The sequence below is a fragment of the Paramormyrops kingsleyae genome, chromosome 17, assembly GCF_048594095.1.
Source record: "Paramormyrops kingsleyae isolate MSU_618 chromosome 17, PKINGS_0.4, whole genome shotgun sequence".
Classification (NCBI taxonomy): domain Eukaryota; kingdom Metazoa; phylum Chordata; class Actinopteri; order Osteoglossiformes; family Mormyridae; genus Paramormyrops; species Paramormyrops kingsleyae.
The window spans coordinates 25,212,867-25,237,421 of record NC_132813.1 but is presented as its reverse complement, the minus strand read 5'-3'; the positions used below and the strand labels follow the sequence as shown (position 1 = coordinate 25,237,421).

The window sequence follows — 24,555 nt, the reverse complement described above, 5'->3', positions numbered from 1 at the left end:
TGATTGAGTCGATAAACTCAAACGTGGTGCAATCGGTTTCCTCAAATCATTTGAGTTAACTTAACTAGTTGGGTTTTACAGTGTGGAGATTATTGCCAAATGAATGGACAATAAATGAACAAACAAATAGTAAACATGCCATTAACTATAACTACTGGAGAAAGACTGGCGGTGGTTAGACCCACAACTCACCTTCTGACCTCTCAAGGTCTTTAGCCAACATGCTTGAGGGCACGCTCGTGTTTACCGTCTCTGCAGACATGCTCAGCTTAGTACTAGGATCCCGCTTCGGCTTGGGTGGTGGCTGTTTGCGGGAGCTGGGGCTGCCATCCTCGTCCCCTCCTCCAACAGAGTGTAAGGACTGAGAGCGCACAGAGAAGCCTGAGCCGCAGGAGAGGGGTAGCCGGTCCTGGGGAGGCGGCATGGTCATGAAGCCCATGCGGAAGTGCTTTCCTGCGTAACTGCCTTCTGACACATGAACGACATCTTCACCGATCCTGGGAAGGAAAACGGAGTCGGTTTTACGGAGCTAGCTGTTTATTATTGCTGTTTATATGCATATATAGCTTCAGTTTAATCATTACATTTTGCTATTCATAGTTAGCAACAACACAAACATCCAAAAAGAACATGAAAAGATGGATTTGTACATTTAATTTTTATTCCCTCCTGGGAAATGTTTACAGTTCGATATGAACCTTTCAATGCTATGCTCTTCTATGCAAAATACAAGAAATAACTTATATTTGATTATATGAATAGGTGTTCATAAAGAGTTTCAGAGAACCTGCTTGCCAATAGAAAATAAACAAATACATTCTAAAGGCAAATGCATTACAGTAAGCCCCCCCTCCCCCATATCCACGGAGTATACATTCCAAGACCTACTGCAGATAGCCAAAACCATGGATTGTAGCAAACACTATATATAACTTGCATTATAATGGTGAATATGATAATTAATAAAGCACTGAGCACTACATCTTCTATTCATAGTCATAAGACATTATAGTGCTGATTATAACTTCATAAGCTCCAGTGAAGCTCTCATCTATAATGCAATAAGGGAGCCTTCATCATGCATTATAAAGGTCAGTATAAAAATTAAGGATGCTTTGTGTTATGCCTTTTTATAAATAATTATGGCCATGTTTATAATTCTTTATGAATGTGTGTATGAATGTGTTAATAGATTTTTAAAAGACATGGTTGTCACATCCCTCCATCCATCCCTCTCGTGGACCACGCCCACCTCGTTAACCCCGTGCCAATTCCCATCGCATCAGCTGTCTTGCGTTTATTCTGAGGTCATGTCCTGTATTTAGTCCGCGTTCAAGTCTGTTTCCCCAGGTCTGTCATTGAGGTTGTCTACCGTATCTTTGTACCTGTGCCTGCAATAAACCCCATTTGCTGGACTTCCGTGTGTCCAGAATCTGCTTCCCTACTCACTGCTCGCTTGCCGGAGCATGGTCGCAACAATGGTATTCGTAGAAAGTCTTATCGATTACAAACAATAAAACATCAACAACAATAAATAATTATAAAATAAATTAATTATACTATAATAAAAGTAACCCTCAATGGATGGAGCAATGAAAAATATCTTGTACAGAACATTTTTATTTTCGATGTGGAATTTTATTTCTTAAAAAATATTATTTTTGGAAATTTCCACATAATACTTTTGGACCAGGGTAAACCAAATAATTGAAATTATGGTTACTGAATCAGAGGATACAGGGGTCCACTGTATTTATTAGAGCCTGATTTTTTTTTAACAACAGTGAAGGATGAAGAAAGTATTTTGAGCTATAATGGAATAGGTACGCACTAACAGAAAATTAAGACTTAAGATCCTAGCACAAACGTTTCCTCTGCTCCCTTGCTGTAGCCTATGTATTGCTTCTTTCAGTGATTATTATAGAGAAGTAATTGAAGTTCTAATCACTGGGATTGGTAATCGAAAGAGTGTCTCTTTTCCCTGACCAAAGTGAGTGTGGTAAATCACCAGGGATATTGATAAAATGGACAACTGGGCTCTAGGACTGCTGATGAAATCTGTTCTGGGCTTGAAGAGATGAAATTAGGGAGATCTGTCTTTGAAATAAAATGCATTGGCCATAATTAGGTGCACAGGAACTGCTTGACTGTAAGTGCAGAGCTGTGTGTAACCAGCAGTGACGGTGGACATTTTTCATCCAGATCACAGTTGTTCAGGCAATCATAGAACTTTAAAAACTGAATGAACAGACTGTGTTATCGCAATTCTCCTTACACCACAATTATAGTTTAGACCAGTGAGTTCTTCGTTATACAAAGGGATTATGTGAACCCAAAGCAAAACTTTCATTTCACCAAAAAGAAAAATTGTTCAAAATCCGTTCAACGCACTGAGTCTACCACTCTCCTCAAATTGTACATGAGTTAAATACATCACAGTGTGGAACTGTGCACGGAGCATATATAGTAACTGGAGCCGGAGAAGCATATCGTCAGACTATATCAACAAACAATGCTTTTTCTGTTTTGTCACTACTACAAATTGCGGACCCGATCTGACAAAGTGTTATTCTGAGTTTCATTTTACATTAGAAGGCACTGCTTAGAAATAGGTATTGTTTAACCTGTGTCATAAATTATATATAGGCTACATTGTGTTGTTATACAGTGACACAGATCGGTATAGATTGCCATAAGTCTGATAATTTAGCTGAAATGTCCCAAAAACACATTATAATTTCTGATATACCCTTCCAAGTCAAACTGTATTTTTGTAGTGTTCAAAATTACGTCAGCAAATTCAATTGTACAGTAATATCACTGACCGCTCTCCCATAATTAGCAGTTTAGCAGCACTACAACAAACGGAGTCTTGGTTATGCTCATTCATTAGCCAATCACATGCATCAGTTGTGGGCAGAATTCGGCATGGTCAGTTGATTGATGCTGTCACCATGGGCGTAAATTTCATTTAACAGTAGGGGGGGGGGGGGGCAATAAATATAAAATTTCTCATGAGCAAGGGGACACAAATAATACAGTCAAATTGTACTTATAATTAGATATGTCCCCACAGTGAAAAACTTTGCTTCTATCATTATTATTGTAGCATAGAGACTGCATCATTATGGTTATTTTCAAAAATTTTCTCAGGTTCAATGACAAAGCAGATTTTTCTTCAAAACTATTTATTGCATTGTTTGTTATGTTGCTTACAGTCAAGCCATCAACATACAATAAAATTTAAACATGACTGTTTAAATGCATAATAGAAATTGATTATACAAAAAAATACAGTGGGGTCAGTTCGGACGTAGCACAGTGCTCATTTAGTAAATGCACAACTAAACAATATGCTAATTGTGGCCGTTAATGTTAAGTTAACATTATGCCAAGTCGTCACAAATAAAACAATGCATGGGAAACGGCTTTGGCGTGTTAGCTACAGTGCACTATGCAACAAGCTATTGTAAACAAGCTAACGTTAACTAGATAAGTAATATTTTAATCGCTAATACAGCAGATTCATGGAAAATTACATCGGTAATCAGCATTTTTGCCGCAACTAATTTATGAAAGAGTCTGCATCAACTACATTAAATAGAATCGCTTCATTTAAAGTGAATAAAATACCATACTTACTGGAATTCAACATTAATGAGCCGCAGCCACATACCTGACTCGTGTGTGTGGAGTAGGTGAGATGAACCTGGAAAGCAGGCAGTGGGCCAAACCACTGTGAGGAAGGGGAGCGGGAACTCAACTGTTTCTAAATGCATTTGCGTTTGCTTGTTTTTTTCTACCTACACAATTATTTTAGGTATACATACATATTTTTTTCACAATAGAGAGTGCGATTTTTTTAAATAAATTTTTTTGGGGGGGACAACCCTGGGATGGGGGGGGGGGCATGTCCCCTCCGTCCCCCCCGGGATGTACGCCCATGGTTGTCACGTTTGGACCCTCTTTGGGCTATGTTTGTCACTGTTCACACTAATTAACAAATAGGCTGTTAAATTTTGGCCAAATAGTAATGTCATACTAGAACCATGATGGAGACTTCACTCAGACTCTAATTTTGTGACTTGTGAACATCTCTGTCACCATCATGGTGATGGTGCTGCCAAATGACAACAAACGTGTTCAAACTTGTGCGAAGTGAGTGTAATAATAAATTGTTTGCTGAATATCAGTTTCGATATGTACACTAGCTCTCCACATGGTTGTCAGAGAAGGGAATATTGTAAACAGCAGAATAGATAGTCTGGCAATGGAAGATCTGAGATGGCTGCTACACCACCCCTCTTCCCCTAGATTTACTAGCAGGAGAAAGGCTGTATGGATGTGCCTGTCAGAGGCCACCATAGAGAGCCAGCACCTACTGGACCCCAACCCAGCTGGTATTGTTGACTGTTTCGGTCACACTAGGATTACAGCTGCCACCATACAACCAAAGCAGACCCACTTTGAGGAAGCCAATTGAGAGGTGACCATGACAGTTCTGCTTATCACTGAGTAAGACCATGTACCATTTTCAACTGAGGCGCTGCTGCCTGCTAAGAAGATGGAAAGGAGCCCACCACAGCCCAACACTGACTGACAGGATACCCCAGAGAACCACTGCTGAAGTACTCTGGGACCAGCTACTCGCCGGGATAATCAGAAAACAGTAGTATTCCTGGTGCTGGTGCCACAGGCAAGTTCTCTGTAGACTCTCTTGGATGTCGCTACAGGAGTAGAGGAGGATTATGGGGCTCACACTGTAGTCTTGAAGAGACCCTTCAATCAACACATCTCCACTGACAACATGAGGCACCAGCTCACCACTTGCCCTCTTTGTTTCAGACCCAGACCTGCCAGTGCACTGCAGTGAAGAAGCATGTGTGCAGGGGCGCCACTACAGATTTTTTGCTACAAGACAGCATATCATATTGGAATTCCATCCCAGACCAATCTGATTATGTTTCAGTTTTTTAGAGCCCCTATCGCCCAGGAGCCCTTCAAATCATCCTTACTGTACCCCCTCCTTTACGGACCATCTGCATGTGAGGATTTGTCTGCAGCAAGTGGCTCCCAAATCATACAGTTCATATCAAGGAGAGGTCATAAAACCACCAAGCTTCAGGAAAGGTCAAATTTGTGCACTGTGATTCAAGCACTTGAGGGGATAGGACCACTCCCTTCTGCACAAATTGTCAATGAGGTCTGGCAGTGCAGTTGTGAATACCTTGACCCCTGCAAATGCTTGCTGCTTATAGTCCTTCTTCATAAGTACCTTGATATCTTCGCAGAATGAGATGAGTGAATGAAAATCAGATTGGTGCAGCACTCAACTGACACTAGCAACTCACAACACTGTAGTCCCACCAGCTGGTCAGGCAATGTAGCAGAAGATAAAGGAGCTGATGCCCCAAGCCAAATCTAAGGCCAACTTTCTCATTTTTCAACTTTGGCACTTTTGGGTCATATTTTTTGGACTTTGCAATGGCCCGATGACACTCTATTGACTCATAGATAGGGTATAGGTACCCTTTCCACAGATCGACTGTGTAGTAGAGATGCGCGGATCAGCTAAAATGTCACCTGAATCCGCGGCTTTAAACAAATCATCCACCCGCCACCCGCCCGCACCTATAATTTTCTCTGATATAGATATCCGCACCCGCTTCTTCGTTTTTAACAGCAGATTCAGTGACTTTAGAGCTAATCTGCGCATCTCTGATAGCAAAATAATACGCGTATCGTATGCTGCTTTAAATGAACATTTATTCATAAAACAAATTTTGTCTTTGGCCAGATTAACCAACATTTTCTCAATAAAATAAACAGTCTTTAGCCTACTACATTCAGACTTTAATGGGAAGATCACCGTTTCTGTTGCTGCAACACATAAACACACAATGACTGGATAACGGCAAATTTATTAGCCCTATCTATTCAAATAATACAGAATATTATGCTTTCCAAATAGATAAAAAAAGAGAACAATTAAGAACTTTTTTCCCCCAAAAAAACTCGTAGGCACTTGTACAGACGATATATAGGTAACAGGCGATAGGCACTTCGCTAAACCACTCCCACACAGCACTTTTCTTTCCTTCCTTTTGTTTTGTTTTTAATTCTCCCTTTTTTAGTCTCTCTCGGATCTGTTTCGCCTCCATTTCTGCTTTAAGAAATGGACCCCCCTCCTCCCGCCACGCACGTATTTTTTTAAAACGAGAGTGCAAATTAGCGACTGTCTGCCTGATGAAAAATGCATTTAAAACATGTTCGTATTTTAGAGAATGTAGTTGATATTTGCATCATTAATGATTGATCTTATCCACCCGCGACCCACCCGCAATTAATTAAAATGTATTTTTTTTATTACCCGACCCACCCAACCTGCGGATTATCCGCAGCGCCCGCGGATATAACCGCCATCCGCGCATCTCTACTGTGTAGTTTTCTTCAATAATCTTGTGGTGCATCCTGCTGATTTCAATGGAACCATATAACACCGATTGGAAGTCAAAATATAATCTAGATAAAATCCTATTACAATTGTACCTTTAGCCATCCAGAGTACAACTATTGTGTGATATGCAGAGATCTCCTGGCCATGGTCCAAGACTTTGGTTCTATCCCTACCTGTATGGCAGGTGTTTGCTCTATTTAATAGACCAAGCACCCCTCATGTGACAAGTGGCTTGGTGGACTGAGGCACTGGAGTATGGCAGTCCAGGAATCCATCAAGCTTCTGGAGAGGCAAATTTGTGCAGAGCAGACACTGGGTACCTAAGTCATATATGCGAGTGGCTCAAAGTGACTTTGACACACACTTTGACATGACTCAAGCAATATTTTTTTAAAATATTGAAAAAAATGTCACTAGATGTCACATCTTATTACCCTGAGTTCTCTTGTATAGCCTATTGTTTTTGAACCATTTTATTATTTTATGTTTTTATTTAAATTTTTACTTTCATCACCTTTATGACGTTTTACACAAGGTGAATAACTCATTGTCCTCAGTGGACTGAAACCTACAGGCATTCCTATGGAGATATCAAGATGGACACAGGACAAACAAGTGGGAGCTGATGTGTGTGACAGGGTGAATAGAAAGACCTGTAAGGCCTCTGGGGTGGCATAGTGGTGCAGTGTTTAGCACTGTTGCCTCACACCTCTGGGACCTTATGGCTTTATATGAACTTTGACACTCCACCATGACTTCATTTATGTGGAGTTTGTATGTTCTCCCTGTGTCGTGGGGTTTCCTCAAAGGTAGTCCAGTTTCCCCCTACAGTTCAAAAACATGCTGAGGTTAATTGGAGTTATTCTCCATAGGTGGCCATGGGTGAGTGAATGATGTTTGAATGTGCCATGCAATGGGCTGGCACCCCATCCTGGGTTGTTCCCTGCTTTCTGCCCACAGTCTCTGGGATAGGCTCCGGCAATCCATCAGCAAACATGGAGATTCAACATACCGGTGCCTTCACTGCCTCTGATTTTAATCATGTAGATCTCCCTTGACAAATCTCAGTGCAATTTCAATCATATTGTTACATGTAAGACAATTGAAATGAAAATAGGACATTGGACCTCTTTCATGCAAATGTGAAAGAAGCACACAGATGTGCTGCTCTACCTCCACTTGGAAAATCTGACTATTGCATTGTTAGGCTGGTAGCAAAATACAAGGCTGTGGTTCAAAGACTTCCCATTACCACCAAAACCATCAGAGTGTGGTCTGAAGACGACAAGGAGGCTTTACAGGTTTGCTTTAAGGAGACCGACTGGAACCTTTTGATGGACAGCATGGACATTGTTTTTTGGGGGAAAATTATAGGGTCCAGCAGCAGTTGTACCTTACTATAATTGTTTTTATCCTGTCTATACCTGTACACCTGCTGCTGCAATTTTCCCCCGAGGGGATAAATGAAGTCAAGTCTAAGTTTATGCCTGAGGCTCAGGCACACTCAGTGGTCTGGCAGATGTGGGAGTATGGCACACATTAACATGGACAGGATTATGACCCTTGGGACCTGGCTTGGGTATATCGCCTAAACTGCAATAGGGGTTGTGTCCAGAACTGCCTAGACCCTAAAAGCAGCCACTAGACAAACTGGTTCAACAAAGCCAGCATCCCAACATGCTTTTCAGCATGCATAATGCTGGCTAATGTTTAGATTGATTCTTTATCTTATTTATTCATTTTACTTCATTATTGCTTATTGCAGTGTAGGATCACACATGCACATATCACAGGGCCTAAATTCCAGGTGGCCTGAGACAAGGCCGAGCCTGGTACGAGAGGCACCAAAGGGGGGTCACACACATAAACACACACACACAGATAACAAGGGAGGCCAGCACTCCAACTTTTATTGCCCAAAGATTTAGGGACCTACAGACAAGCAGAGTGGACCTAATGGACAGGGGTCCCTCGACTTGGCACACAACCCCCTCCCTATACACTCTGCCTTACATATCACTCACCCAACAGACAAACACCCTAAAGGAAGTTTCATTTAAGTTTGGCTTTTGTATACCCTGTATATTGATTTACTCATGACTAGTAGTCTCAATATACAGATAGGTTATGTTTGTATGTGTCCTTAGACAATCTTAGTGTTTTGTGTGCCACCCTTATAACCATGTTCACCTATTTTACCCCTTTGCACTTGAACACATATAAATTTAAATAAATGGATAGGTATAGCTACCATTGTATATATGTTCTCATGGTATACCAGAAGAATCTGGAAAATTAGTGTAACCAGTGTGTCCTAACTTTTAGAGAGGTTCTTTGTTAAAACCCCCCCCTTCTCTTCCAACATTCCTATGTGGTCCTTATCTGATCTTGGTGGACCGTCACCAAGTTTCTGTGTTCTAACATACTATATTAAAAAGAACTGAATAAAGGTGTATCTTATCCATTTTGGAGAAGATCAATTAGAATAAGCCACACCAACCAAGATATGTTGTGTCCAGATGTGCACCACAAACTAATGGCCACGCCTATCTATGGATAAGATGTGCTGTTTGTAATATGAATATTTGATGTAATGTCTGCACAAAGTGTAACATCTGTTGAGGTGCAACCCAAAACACCTGTATCCTATACTGATGTGAATCAGTCACATAGATAAAATAATTAATTGTTTAATCAATTAATACAGATGGTATGAGGTATGTACTAGAGCCCTGCATTGGGAGCGGGATCCCGCGGGTCCCGCGGGACCCAACGCAAATCTCACGGGATTGGGCGGGTTTTAGATTGTCGTGGGCGGGAGCGGGCGGGAGCAACAGAGATAGCGGGCAGGATAAAAATAGACAGCGGGTCCCAAAATTGTTAGCTTAGCAGGATGGAGGATGCAGCTGATGTTGTCAATAAAATTGCAAAGGGAGAATATAAAACAAAACTAAAATTGGGGAAATCGGAGATATGGAAAAACTTTAAAATTGTAACAAACAAAGAGGGTAAAGAGCTGAACTTTGTGTGTTGTGTGAAGTGCGGCAAAGCGATAGTGTACAACGGGCACAAATCTGGCACTTCAGGATTGAGGCGACACACCTGCCCCGTTGCTGTACTCCCAGGTAGAGCCCTGCATTGGGAGCGGGATCCCGCGGGTCCCGCGGGACCCAACGCAAATCTCACGGGATTGGGCGGGTTTTAGATTGTCGTGGGCGGGAGCGGGCGGGAGTGACAGAGACAGCGGGCGGGATTGGGCGGGAATCGTCAGAAATTCAGCGGGAGTGGGCGGTAATGGTCAGAAATTCAGCGGGAGTGGGCGGGAGCGGGATTAAAAAAATAGTCCCGCGCAGGGCTCTAGTATGTACCTGTGAAGCTGGTATGGCATGTTTGGTGTCAAACTGATTGTTAATCACCCCTGATTCCAAATCTGGTCAGTGATTACCATAAAAGTGGATGTATCAAAAGTTATAACAGCTTAATGAAAATCACCAGTAAAGGGAGAATCAGTCGAGCCATAAATCCCAAAAGAACATAAGAACATAAGAACATAAGAAATATACAAAAGAGAGGAGGCCATTCGGCCCATCGAGCTCGCTTGGGGAGAACTTAACTAATAGCTCAGAGTTGTTAAAATCTTATCTAGCTCTGATTTAAAGGAACCCAAGGATTCAGCTTGCACTACATTATCAGGAAGACTATTCCATACTCTGACTACACGCTGTGTAAAGAAGTGCTTCCTTAAATCCAGTTTGAAATGTTCTCCCGCTAATTTCCACCTATGGCCACGAGTTCTTGTATTTGAACTAATGCTGAAGTAACTATTCGGTTGAACAGCATCCAAACCTGTTAGAATCTTATAGACCTGGATCATGTCCCCCCTCAGTCTCCTTTGCTTGAGGCTGAACAGATTTAGCTCAAATAACCTTTCCTCGTATGACATTCCTCTAAGACCAGGAATCATTCTTGTGGCCCTACGCTGCACCTTTTCTAAGGACTGATACAGACCCCCTTCCGAAAGCCCGCCAAATGGATGGCCAGCCATTGGGCCAGGAGTCGAATTCCTGGTCATCCCTATTCATGAACTTTAGACCATAAAAATCTAGCACCTCAGAACAAAGGTGCGCAGAGAATAACCGCCAGCCCGAAGAAGAACATCAGCCGGGGCAAACAGATCATCAAGGGCAGAGAACAACCATCCGCCTGAGGAAAGACCATCAGCCCGGGAGAAGAGAAGCCCAAAAGAAGCCCTCCGGTGAAGGCCCAGCTGAACAGAGAACAGCACCCAAGACAAAGCTTCACCAGGAGAGAGAATCTAAAGGGACTCCACTCCACTGCTCCAAACGCCGCGCCTTCCTGAGTGCCATCAGCTCAGCAGCTCTGCCATCAACTGCCAAGACCCCCCCCCCCCACTCTTCAACCAAGTAAACCAACTTCCTTTCATTCTAACAACTTAAGCTGTTCTGTTTAACCTGCTATAAGACTTTAGGGTCGTGTTTCCACAAACTGTGCTTGCTTTGCAGAACAGTATTTCCCATTTAAGGTTACTCATTTAAAATCCGGTCATTGCATTTTCATAATTACATCGTTTGTTTTATTCCGTTATTTCGTATTTGTTGTTTGTGTTAGGTGTAATGTCTCTCTTATGTTAGTTGTAGTGTTAGCTAGGAATAAATGCATGTCTTTTACACAACTTCAGCCTCCGTCATTGAGTACTCACACTAAGTTCCTGCCTCTGTGCAATCTTGCTACACGCTCTGAACCTCAAACTCGCCTGAAACATCACGAGACTCTCTCTCATCGGCCGTGAGGGGAGCTTCGCTACCAATCGTTTACATTACCTGGTGATGCAGCTTGCTGGACGAGCCTTCTAACCCAGGTTACTAAGCGATACTGGTAATTAGTGAATCCCATTTAAGTCTCACATTAACAGACTCACAGGGATACCGCAATTGAGTTTGGAGGAGCCGACCATTCGGCATAACGATTGGTTAATAATCAACATTAAATAATAATTAATTAAACTTTAATTAATTTCAAACATATTGGAGGAGATATTAAAAATTACCTGAGCTAATAATTCCTACAGCAGCATCATTATGCAATATGTGCTTGCAGTTTAACAGCCCCCTTCATCCCCTTCCCCCATCAAATTCATACATCCTGCATTCCCCAACCTCTGCAATTTCTAGAAGTCCTGAATGGATCAACTGGAAATGTAAAAGCTAATCAATATGTTATTATCTAAATGCTCTGTGTCACTGTTATGAGACATATCTCCAAAATTACACCTATTCATTTATTGCACATATCACTTGAATGTCAATATGTACAATATTTCCCACCAATTAGGTGGCTACTTGCATTTATTTGTGCATGTCTTAAGGTCCATGTCATAAAATATCATTTATATTATTTATGTCTAAATATTTATATTCTATGTATTTCTCATTTGCAGTATGACCAACATTGTCCGTGAAATAACCGTAAGAACTGTAACAGACACAACTATATACAGAGTACGACCGGTTGATTTAATCATATTATTGGTAACTGACAATATCACACAAGTAACCCGATGTAAATTATCACCTTTGCCAGTAAAGTAGGCTTAGGCTACACACAAAGCAAGATAAAGATTTATGATTTGAGTTTCAGTTCAGCTATCTACTGTAGCCTATCATACAGATACATGGCTATTATTTTTAAATCCTCGTATGGTACACAAAAGTATGTGAATATCAGTGATACCTGGCTATGCTTTACTCTAATTTTGTGACCCAGTTCCGTTATGATGGTCTGGAACATGTTTTTAAATGTGATTAAATCAGGCTTACCAATAGGGTGAACACCAGTATGAAGAAGGGTCACACACATAATATGGAGGCCGAGAATTATCTCGTTATCTTGATAATGTCATAAACAATTAATTGCAATCATGGCCATTCTCAGCATCCATAGCATGTGTGTGCAGGGATTTCACATTTTATGGCCAACCAGGGGTGGAGGAGAATGGTGCTAGTTCTTGTCAGGGGGGCATGTAGGGGGGAGGGGAAAAGGAGATCAAGGTGGCAAAAAGGAGGAAACACCCTGAGTGTTAATTTTGTTGATAAAAACAAAGCCGAAAAATACTCGTCAATGATGCTCTTTACTCATTTCTATTACACATAACACGGCCCGCCAACAAATAAAAAGTTTGAATGCAGTGATGCAATTTTAAAATCTTGTATACAGGCTTGTAATTTGATAATAGTAGTTTAGGCACATCAGGAAATCATCACATCAGGCAGAATCCTGCTCTACTCTTCTCCGCTTTGTCAGTCAGCATGATTCTGATTCTCTTACGTGTTTGTCTTACCTCTCATTTCTGTCCTTGTGTGATTCACTCCAGTTGCCCCTCATTTTGCTCCCTCGTTTATCCTTGTATGAAAGTGCTCCCCAGTCCTGGCATTAACGTCGATCCTGCTTTTGGCCCGTCTCAGCTGTAAGGTATGGAACCCCATCGGGGTCAAAACCCTCGGAATCAACACATCAAATCTGTATGTCCTAAGACATTGAAAATTAACGTGTTAACATGGAGGGAGCTGTGTTGGGCTGTACGTATGCCTATGTTATGGTCATGTAGGCTCCACGTTTTGGTTATGCTGGATGATGCTAGCTCTATGTTTGGACACGTCTAATGTGTTTTATATGCAAATGTGATGTATACATATGGACAAATGTGGATTAGTCCATTTGTGCCAGTAATTTTGAACTCTGGTGGCTGAGCAGAGCACAAAATGGCCTCCAGAAACTTCACTCACACATGCACTAAAAATATATGTAAAGTGCCTGATTTTTAATATTTAGTTGTATGTGACACATATTGCAGACATATATGTCAAATATATGTTTAAATATACTACAGTGGAATCAGTTAAGTTGATCACTGTAAGGGGATGGTCATTATAATCAATTTTTTTTCATCTCGGTGGCTCATTTTTGGCACTATTTGGACTACTTGAGTACTATAAGCAAATTATTTAAACTGTATTTGCGCAGGAATGATTCTTTCTCAAGCTTTTCGATCCATATAAGCGGATGATTGTAAATTTGATCACTATATGCAGTTTCCACTGTATTTGATTTGCATTCAGGTGGAGAATTGTTTTCTTTGTTGTATGTACGGTTTCCCCTCAAAAACTGATGAAGTGGTAGCACCCAAATTTATATGCCTTATAAATTTAACATGTTAACGTTTATTTTTAACGTCTTAAGACGTATAAAAAATGTTGCCTGGTACCTTGGGTGGAGCTTAGTAGGGGTCTCGTTTATGACGTCATAAGCGTATACCTTATTCTGATTGGTTGAGGTTATGTCCATATATGGTATCAGATATGGTTGTGCCACGTGTTGCTGATAGGGACCACATGGTTTGGGAGATAAGGGGTGCTGTTAAACTTTAATAGAATGAAAATACATTACATGTATTTATTAATGTGTTATTTTTAATTTAAGGAGTAATAAAACATATAGCAGGATGAATGTAAGCTAGCGCATACACGTCCAGCGGGGGTCCGACCACAGCCACGTACTGTTAGGAGTAGGCACAAGCGTCCCGAAGAAAGAAGAAAGCACTTAAACTCATTATATTTAGCTAAAATGTTTAAAGAAGAAAAACTTTAGAGGTATTTATGTATTTTAAAATAAGGTTAAGCACTGGACTCGGGGTAACATTCTCGCAACATGATTATGGCAGATTGTACAGGTCTTGCCCTGCTGTCTCTGGGAAGTCGGCCCGGACAAGCACTGCTGTATTTAAAGGCTGTAGGAGCTAGTGAGTGGCATGTATCAACATTGATCAAAAACATTTTAAAAACTTCGGTAGAATTCTTTAAAACAAGTATAAAATGTGTTATAAAGCATTTGCCCAATGATAATTAATAAAGAATTTAAGCATATTTAAGCAATAAATTATTTGGGTTTTTAAAAAAAAAATAAAAAATCATAAGTTTGGGCAAGTCCTGTAAACGGCATGTATAAACCAATGCCATTTTTCACAGACCGGAAATGAGTGAGCCGCATTTCCATGAATGCGGAAGCTGACGTGCAAAGAGCCCACTGACACGAGAGTTCACGCTTATTACTAGTGATGTAAGGACATGACGTCATTTCCTGTTTGCTGTTTCCTGCGTGAGCGAGACTGGTTGCTACCGCGCGAACCCAAATAATACTTATAATTAAGCAATCGGATAAATCTTGGCAAGCTTAATAGTCTCCTGATAATCTTCCAAATCCACGACGGATTAATCGCCTCCGCCCCCGGAGTTTTTCCCTGCTAAACGTAAGTATATCACTATGGCTCCTGTCGTTTGCTCCGAGTGCAGTATGTTTAGTTATTCTTCTCCCGTCATTAGCGGTACGTTTGTCTGCGATAAGTGTAAGCTAGTTGCCAGGCTGACGGAGAAGATCGCAGACTTAGAGGGACGCATCCGGACGTTACGGGAGATTCAGGAGAGTGAGAGTTTTATTGACGCAGTGTTAGCGGCTCTGGATATGTCCGCTATAGTGAGCCAGTCTCCCCCCGCTCCGGCAGCAGGGCCTTCGCAGCAAGGCGAGTGGGTGACGACCCGGCGGCATAGCCGTAAGTCCAAACAGGACTCACACCGGCACCATTCACCCATTCACGTTTCCAACAGGTTCTCCCCACTCAGTGAAACACCCACTGAGCCGCCTGTTGAAAGCGCTCTGGTAATCGGCGATTCTATGCTAAGAAACGTGAGAGTAGCGACTCCAGCGGCCGTAGTTAATTGTCTCCCTGGTGCCAGAGCGACCGACATCTTATCAAACTTAAAAGTGCTGGCTAAGAGTAAACGTAAGTATTCGCATATTGTTATCCACGTCGGCACAAATGATGTACGGTTGAGGCAATCGGAGATCACTAAAGCAAATTTCATAGCGGTGTGCAGCCTTGCGAAGATGATGTCCGCGTCAGTAACATGCTCTGGCCCCATCCCTGCTAGACGTGGCGACGAAATGTACAGCAGATTATCGTCACTGCATTGCTGGCTGTCGGAATGGTGCCCGATAAATGGTGTGGGTTATATAGACCATTGGCGGACATTCTGGGGTAGGCCTTGGCTTTTGAAGAGGGACGGTATTCACCCCACGTGGGCTGGTGCCGATCTCCTGTCAAAAAGCATAGCTCACAGTCTTAGGGCAGATTGCTGACTAACCAGAGTCAAGCCAAGGCGGCAGGCAAAACGGCTTAACCGACCGCTTGCTAGTCGCTTAGAGTCGTCACCCAGGCTTCATATTATTGAGACTGTGTCTGTTCCCCGCGGTTTTAATCGTGGGGGGTCATTCCATCGTAGTTCGTGTCTTACAAACCTTAAAGAAATTAGACCTATTTCAACTCTGGATAGTAGGTGTAATGCAAACCTAAAACTTGGACTCCTGAACATTAGATCGCTGGCTCCTAAGACATTGCTCGTAAATGAAATCATTACTGATTCTAATCTTAGTGCCCTATGTCTTACTGAGACTTGGCTAAAACCGAATGAGTTCATGGCACTAAATGAATCCACTCCAGCTGAATATAGCTATAGGCATAATCCTCGACCCGATTGCAAAGGTGCCGGAGTTGCTGCAATATTTAAGACCGACCTAGGAGTGCGTGAAAATACTGGTTATAGCTTTAGTACGTTTGAATTTATTATTCTAAGTCTTGCTAGCACATCTAAGTGTAGTTCTACACCTCCAATCACCATTGCCATTGTGTATAGACTGCCAGGCCCCTATAGCAATTTCCTTAAGGAATTTGCAGATTTCTTAACAAGCTTAGTGGTTACTACCGACAAGGCCTTGATTGTTGGTGATTTTAATATTCATATGGAAAATGAAAGTGATCCAGTAACAAAAGCATTTACTTCCATTCTTGACTCTGTCGGTGTACATCAGAATGTAACTGGGCCAACTCATGCCTGTAACCACACCCTAGACCTGATTCTTAGTCATGGTGTCCTGGTAGAACACATATCAATTATCCCTCAGAATCCTCTACTTTCAGATCATTACCTTTTAACATTTCAAATACAACATAACTCCCCTAAGGCCCCAGGCCAGAGGTACGATACTAGACGTTCCATAGCCTCATTATCCGCTGCAACTTTTCTGGAACAGCTCCCACAGTCCTTTAACCTAACCTCTGAAGTGTCATGCGTAAATGAACTTGAACAGGTAACCGTGAACATGGCAGAATCATTTCGTACCACTCTTGATCATGTAGCACCACTCAAGAAAATAAAACATAGAGATAAGAAACCTGCCCCCTGGTACTCTAACCGTACACGTGAACTTAAACAAGCTTCACGAAAGCTAGAATGCAAATGGCGGTCAACAAAATTAGAAGTTTTTAGATTTGCCTGGAAAGAGAGCCTGTCTAAGTATACACATGCACTAATGACTGCTAGGTCTATGTATCTCTCTAAACTAATAGAAAATAACAAAACCAATCCTAAATTCCTATTTGAATCTGTATCTACAGTAGGTTAACAAAGAATCGTTCAATGTTAAACTTACAAGTCCCAGAAGCTCTTGGTAGTGATGCCTTTATTGCGTTTTTTAATAATAAAATAACCACGATTAGACATACCATCACGAGCACGCCCACGGTTGCACACAACCACCAATCCTCTGCTAGCGCTAGTGTTATTAGTACTAATTTGAATGTTTCACTCCTGTAGTGCAGACAGAACTCCTTCAGTTAATTTCCTCTTGCAAACCCACTACTAGCCTTGTTGACCCAATACCCACCAATCTACTTAAGGAAATTGCACCACTGATTAGCACTACATTGTTAAATTTGTTAAACTCATCTCTTAGTCTTGGATATGTTCCTAAATCTTTTAAAATGGCTGTTATTAGACCTATCTTAAAGAAACCAAATCTTGAACCTAGTGACTTAGGAAACTATAGACCCATCTCAAATCTTCCCTTCATTTCTAAAATTCTAGAGAAAGTTGTTGATCACCAGCTGTCTTCCTTTCTTCAAGATAATAATGCTAACGAGCTATATCAGTCTGGTTTCAGACCCAATCATAGCACAGAAACGGCCTTAGTCAAAGTGATAAACGACTTGCTTATGGCTTCCGACCGTGGCTGTATATCGCTATTATTCTTACTGGATCTAACTGCAGCATTCGATACTGTAGACCATAATATTCTTTTGGACCGGTTGGAAACATTGATTGGCATTAAAGGGACAGCACTACTGTGGTTTCGTTTGTATTTAACTGATCGTTACCAGTTTGTCCATGTAAACAATGAGTCATCCATAGCCACTAAAGGTATTCATAGCCTTGGTTTTATTGAGCTAGTATCGGGAAAAATTCATTGTGGAGTCTTAAAGCACTTATGTAAGTCGCTCTGGCTAAGGGCGTCTGCCAAATGATGTAAATGTAAAGTAAGATATGGTGTCCAGCAGGGATCAGTGTTGGGCCCACTACTGTTCAATCTATATATGTTACCGCTTGGTAACATAATTAGAAATTACAGTGTTAATTTTCATTGTTATGCTGATGATATACAATTGTATCTATCTGTCAAACCTAGTGACGCATCCCAGCTCTCTTCTTTAGCCGACTGTCTGCTAGACATCCGTTGTTGGATGGCAAGGAATTTCCTCATGTTAAATACTGAAAAAACTGAGGTTCTTTTAATCGGTCCTAAGGAGGCCCGCAATAAGTTTGTAAACCCCAACCCTAGCGGCCTCCCTACTCAATTTAAAACAGTGGTCAGAAATCTTGGTGTCCTGGTAGACTCCGACCTCTGCTTCAGTGCTCACATAAATAGCATTACCAGTACGGCATTTTACCATCTACAGAACATAGCCAAGCTTCGGAAGTTGCTTTCCTTTCAAGATGCAGAAAAACTAATACATGCCTTTATAACTTCTAGATTGGACTACTGTAATGCCCTCCTTTCGGGTTGTCCATCTGGATCCCTACATAAACTTCAGTTAGTACAAAATGCAGCTGCCAGAGTTCTCACAAAAACTAAAAAATTTGATCACATTAGCCCTATACTGTCTTCCCTGCACTGGCTACCGGTCCAGTTTAGGATTGACTACAAATTATTGCTATTGACCTACAAAACTCTGAATGGCCTTGCACCACAATATCTCAATGATCTTCTGGTCCCTTACAACCCTTCTCGCCTGCTTCGTTCACAAGGAGCAGGATATCTATTAGTTCCTAAAGTAGACAGGGCTACGGCAGGCTGCAGAGCATTCTCTTACAGAGCTCCGTAGCTGTGGAATGGTCTCCCGGCGGATGTGCGGGATTCAGGCACACTCTCGCTTTTCAAGTCTAGATTAAAAACGCACTTGTATAGCTTAGCGTATAGGAAACCTAGTTCTGGTTCCAGCTAGTCTCTCACTCCCAGTCAGACTAACAGTATGAGGTGATGAGCTGGGTGGGGATCGGTGTCATTGGCTTTGGATATACTGAGGCGTCAGTGCTGTCACTCTAGCTTTACACTAGAGTGCTGATGTTCAGGGAGTCCCCATGCCTGTGTTCCCGCCTGTCTCTCCCTCTTTCTCATGCTGCTATACCCAGATCTGCCGGAGCCTAGACGAATATTGCACTCGATCATTTTGCTTGCACTGCCTCTGGTTTCCTCAACTCTGGCTAATACACAATTTTTCTTACTTCCTCCCTCACCCCTTCTGGGGTGTGCTCCCTGGAGCACAATGTCGTTGAAGAATTTATGCCTCTGCTGCCTGCAAGACAACTACCTCCACCACCGGCAACTACCCTCCAACCTGCCTGCCCTTGGCTCAACACGATGCCTCGCCATCCTTCCCTGCAGCTGTGCCTCTATTAATCCTGCCATCGTGCATCAAGCACCACGTGCCTGCACCGGTCGGCCGCTGCATTGAGACATATATTTCAACCCCTGTATTAGCTTAGTCATTTCATCTTGTTTGTTTGACTCATCTGCCGCCCCCTGGAGGATGGGCTCCCCCTTTGGGTCTGGTTCCTCCCAAGGATTCTTCCTCTTAGGGAGTTTTTCCTTGCCACCGTTGCCTTTGGCTTACTCAATGGGAGGTCCTTACGAGGCAGAAATGTAAAGCGCATTGAGACAATGTAATGTTGTGATAATGCGCTATATAAATAAAATTGAATTGAATTGAATTGAATGCGTCGTTTGTGAACTAGATGGGTCTTTGACCCGGCTGCTGTTCAAGAGCCATTTTACTAATGTTTATAGAATTGTCCAGGTTTTTGAGCTGCCTAAACACATTAAGGACGACAGTGGCCGGAACACGTTGTCTTCCGAAAAAGCCCGCCCACGAGACGCCATCTTATTTTTAACAAGCTCAAATCAGGTCACGCTAATCAGCATCAGGTTAAAGGAAGAGAGGGGCGGGTTTTTTAAAAAGCCGTTTAGGAGCCGAAAGAGCTGGCTCTTCTTGGTGAGCTGAGCCAAATGAGCCGGTTTGCTAAAAAGAGACTATATTCCCATTTGGTAGAGAGAAACACGAGGAAAACAAACAAGCATGCAAATGAAAATTATCGTGGCTGGAAAAATTATGAACCTCATTTTAATTATCGTGCAATTAATTGATTTATCGTTTATCGTGACAGGTCTATGTTGTGCAGCCTTTGTCTTAGCTCCTGTCACACCAGGGTGATGTCGTTTCAAATGAGCGGCCATGCCCGATGTGTCGCCAGTCTCATACGGCTTCCTCGTGCCACACTGTCGACAAACTGTGGTGGTTTTATCCACCACCCTTTTCCCATCAATATATTTAACGGGGAAGCCAAATTGCTACCACACATGAGATTTAAGTCATGCTGGAGGTTTCTCGAGCTCCTCTGCTCCTCCACTTGGACCGTTACCGCTGGCCATGACTATCGCTTGACAGACTGACCACGCGCACCATACAGTGGAACTTTTTTCTTTTTTTCCGAATCTTCGGATCACAAGCGTGCCAAACCGTGGAGAGGGATCGATTCGGATCACTGATCAACAGTGATCCGTTGCACCACTAATGGAAATGCTAAACTGGAGGTATGCTAAATCTTTTACTGTATTTTAGAATTGTTAGAATTATCGCTACTGTGAAAACATGTTGCTATTATTTTGACCATGCGTTTTCTATGCTGTTAAGCCAGAGTAAGAACCGTGAAACAGAGGATTGGTATAGTGGTAAGTTATTGTTCATAGTTAGTTATCTCTATAAGTTTTATTGTTTAAATGCAGCAAAGACTGAAAGTGTTTATATTCACAGTTGCAGATAACGGCGATCTATTAAGCAAACCAGCGGCTACTTTCAGAGACAGCCATGAAGGGCCTGAGACCAAGCAAGACAACCTTAAGCGAAAAAGTTAATGGTGAGTGTACATAGTTTACCGTGTTGGTGCTTTTTTCTGTTTAAAATTGGACAAAGTCTGTATGTGTTTATATTCTCAGTTTCAGGTGATGGATGGCAAACCCCAGAAATGGCAGCCCAGACTGATAAGCTTGTCAGCGAGGGATTTACAGAGCTGTCATCAACGGAGGAAGACAATGAGGGCAGAAGCATGAGACCACTGAATGTTATACAATTTATTATAGGAGTACTGGTATGGATTCTGAATACGATAATAGACAAGAACCTAGAGGAGAATTGTAAGGCGTGCGCTGCATTCTGTTCAGACCTGCAGCAGCACTCATGTATCTACGATCCAAAACCACAATACCTTTTTGACAATTTTGAAAAGTGGTCAAAAAAACTGTGTAGACCGTGGTTGAAAAATGTTATAGTGAAGGGGATCGTGATGTTTAACCCAATTCTGCCATCTCCCACAATGGTTCAATGGGTTAATAAAGCGTGAGGTGGGGTTACCCCCTCCCAGCTGGTCAACTAAGACATTATTCTACCAAAGTTTTTTTATGCATATTTCATGCTTTATTCTAAATGTAGCTTACTAGGTACTATTAAATGTAATTAAATAACCATGTCCACCTTCGTTAAATAACAAAATAACAGTTACTGCTAAACTGTTTTATTCCTTGTTTGAATCATCAGTGGCTATGCCCTGCTCATTTTCAAAGACAGAGTGGCATGTCGCCTCTTGACTAAACTTTTGTAAAGCAAAGTTACCCCTTAAAGCACTTTGAATAAAATGTTTCATAGTGTGTTTTATACTTATTTTAAAATAACACATTAACAAAAAGGGTAAAATAACAAAAAAATATCTTAAATTCTTGACCGATCCCTGTACCTCCCCTCAACCCATCCATGGCTCATGCTATAACTTAACACTTCTGCATGCCTGGGGCACCTTGTAACGGATATAGTGTGAATCAGTATCCTGTAATATGCTGTAAAACAAAGCTAGCCCAAATAATTTCACGCTAAAACATGATGACAGTGTTTTTACCATTACAAAATAACGCATTATTTAAAATAGCACGTTGACAAGAACAACTAATGTTTTTTTATCCCTTAAATTAAGATAACCAAGACATTATTATACCAAAGTTTTTAAAAATGTTTCAATGTATGCTGATACATACCGTTCATTAGTTCCTACTGCTTCTCAATCCTTGTTGCCTAATTGATGTATATCACACTCATCCTAATTTAAAATTTTGCTATGACAAAACGATCCTTCTACAATTTTAAGAAAAGCCTGAACTACAGTATATATGTCTGGCGTTTTCAGCGTGAGGTGGGGCTGTTAGGGGCCCTGTAATACCCATCTTGTTAGGGCGCGCCTACTGTCGGCTAGAGAGATTTACAATTGTTTCACAGACCAACCCTTGGGTGTGCACTTGTGCGCATGTCCGGGGCTTTGTGGCACTTGTGGGGTGTTCGTTTTACTCCTAAAGTTAAGGCTAAATTTTTATACCAATTTACCACCAATTAGTATGAATTCAGCGTCGTCTGTGACCAATATGCACTCACCTAAAGGATTATTAGGAACACCTGTTCAATTTCTCATTAATGCAATTATCTAATCAACCAATCACATGGCAGTTGCTTCAATGCATTTAGGGGTGTGGTCCTGGTCAAGACAATCTCCTGAACTCCAAACTGAATGTCAGAATGGGAAAGAAAGGTGATTTAAGCAATTTTGAGCGTGGCATGGTTGTTGGTGCCAGACGGGCCGGTCTGAGTATTTCACAATCTGCTCAGTTACTTGGATTTTCACGCACAACCATTTCTAGGGTTTACAAAGAATGGTGTGCAAAGGGAAAAACATCCAGTATGCGGCAGTCCTGTGGGCGAAAATGCCTTGTTGATGCTAGAGGTCAGAGGAGAATGGGCCGACTGATTCAAGCTGATAGAAGAGCAACTTTGAGTGAAATAACCACTCGTTACAACCGAGGTATGCAGCAAAGCATTTGTGAAGCCACAACACGCACAACCTTGAGGCGGATGGGCTACAACAGCAGAAGACCCCACCGGGTACCACTCATCTCCACTACAAATAGGAAAAAGAGGCTACAATTTGCACGAGCTCACCAAAATTGGACAGTTGAAGACTGGAAAAATGTTGCCTGGTCTGATGAGTCTCAATTTCTGTTGAGACATTCAAATGGTAGAGTCAGAATTTGGCGTAAACAGAATGAGAACATGGATCCATCATGCTTTGTTACCACTGTGCAGGCTGGTGGTGGTGGTGTAATGGTGTGGGGGATGTTTTCTTGGCACACTTTAGGCCCCTTAGTACCAATTGGGCATCGTTTAAATGCCACGGCCTACCTGAGCATTGTTTCTGACCATGTCCATCCCTTTATGACCACCATGTACCCATCCTCTGATGGCTACTTCCAGCAGGATAATGCACCATGTCACAAAGCTCGAATCATTTCAAATTGGTTTCTTGAACATGACAATGAGTTCACTGTACTAAAATGGCCCCCACAGTCACCAGATCTCAACCCAATAGAGCATCTTTGGGATGTGGTGTAACGGGAGCTTCGTGCCCTGGATGTGCATCCCACAAATCTCCATCAACTGCAAGATGCTATCCTATCAATATGGGCCAACATTTCTAAAGAATGCTTTCAGCACCTTGTTGAATCAATGCCACGTAGAATTAAGGCAGTTCTGAAGGCGAAAGGCGTTCAAACACCGTATTAGTATGGTGTTCCTAATAATCCTTTAGGTGAGTGTATGTATAACTGAGGCTGATGTGGTAGTAAGCCTAGCTAAACTCAAAATAAATAAATTGCAGGGCCCTGATGGCATCTTACCTATAGTTTAAAAAGAGATGAGGGATATTTTTAGCCAACCTTTAACTTTAATATTACAGAAATCGTTATCTGCAGGTGTGATACCTTCAGATTGGAAGCATGCTAATATAACACCCATATTCAAAAAAGGGGATAAGAGTAATCCAGCAAACTATAGGCCAATCAGTTTAACTAGCATTACTGGAAAAATAATGGAAGCTATAATCCAAGTGAAAATGGTAGATTACCTGGATGCAAATAACATTCTGAGGGATAGCCAACATGGATTTAGGAGAGGTAGATCCTGTTTAACGAATCTACTTGAGTTATTTGAGGAAGCTACAAGTGAAATTGATCACAAAAAGGCATACAATATGATCTACTTAGATTTCCAGAAGGCCTTTGATGTTGTCCCCCACAAACGGCTCTTGCTAAAGCTCAAAGCTGCAGGGATTTTAGGAACTATGGCAGCTTGGATCGAAAACTGATTAAGTGACAGGAAACAGCGAGTAGTTATTATAGGCACAATGTCACAGTGGGCCTGCATTCATAGTGGGGTACCGCAGGGTTCAATTTTAGGACCACTATTGTTCCTAATTTACATTAATGATATTGACACCAATACATACAGTAAACTGGTTAAATCTGCAGACGACACCAAGGTGGGTGGTGTAGTAGATACTGATCGAGCAGCAGAGAGGCTACAACGGGATCTGGACTTAATTAGTGACTGGGCTGATACTTGGCAGATGAAATTTAACACAGATAAATGTAAGGTAATCCATGCAGGGAGCAGAAATATAAAGTACAGATATTTTATGGGTTCCACTGAAATAAAGGTAGCTGATTACGAGAAAGTTAGAACATAAGAACATAAGAACATAAGA

At 41.7% G+C, this 24,555-nt stretch overlaps 1 protein-coding gene across 5 annotated transcripts in view; it reads right to left on the bottom strand.

Annotated features, from left to right (window-relative positions):
* Positions 1-24,555, bottom strand: part of nyap2a (neuronal tyrosine-phosphorylated phosphoinositide-3-kinase adaptor 2a) — a 70,004-nt gene that overhangs the window by 22,422 nt on the left and 23,027 nt on the right. For 3 of the 5 annotated variants that reach the window (XM_023792863.2, XM_072701141.1, XM_023792869.2), the window contains one exon: positions 193-497. In XM_023792863.2, coding sequence (XP_023648631.1) covers positions 193-497 — 305 coding nt within the window. Of the gene's footprint in view, positions 1-192; positions 498-12,815; positions 12,940-24,555 lie in introns of all 5 variants that reach the window. The other 2 variants (XM_023792867.2, XM_023792868.2) reach the window with 1 other exon arrangement.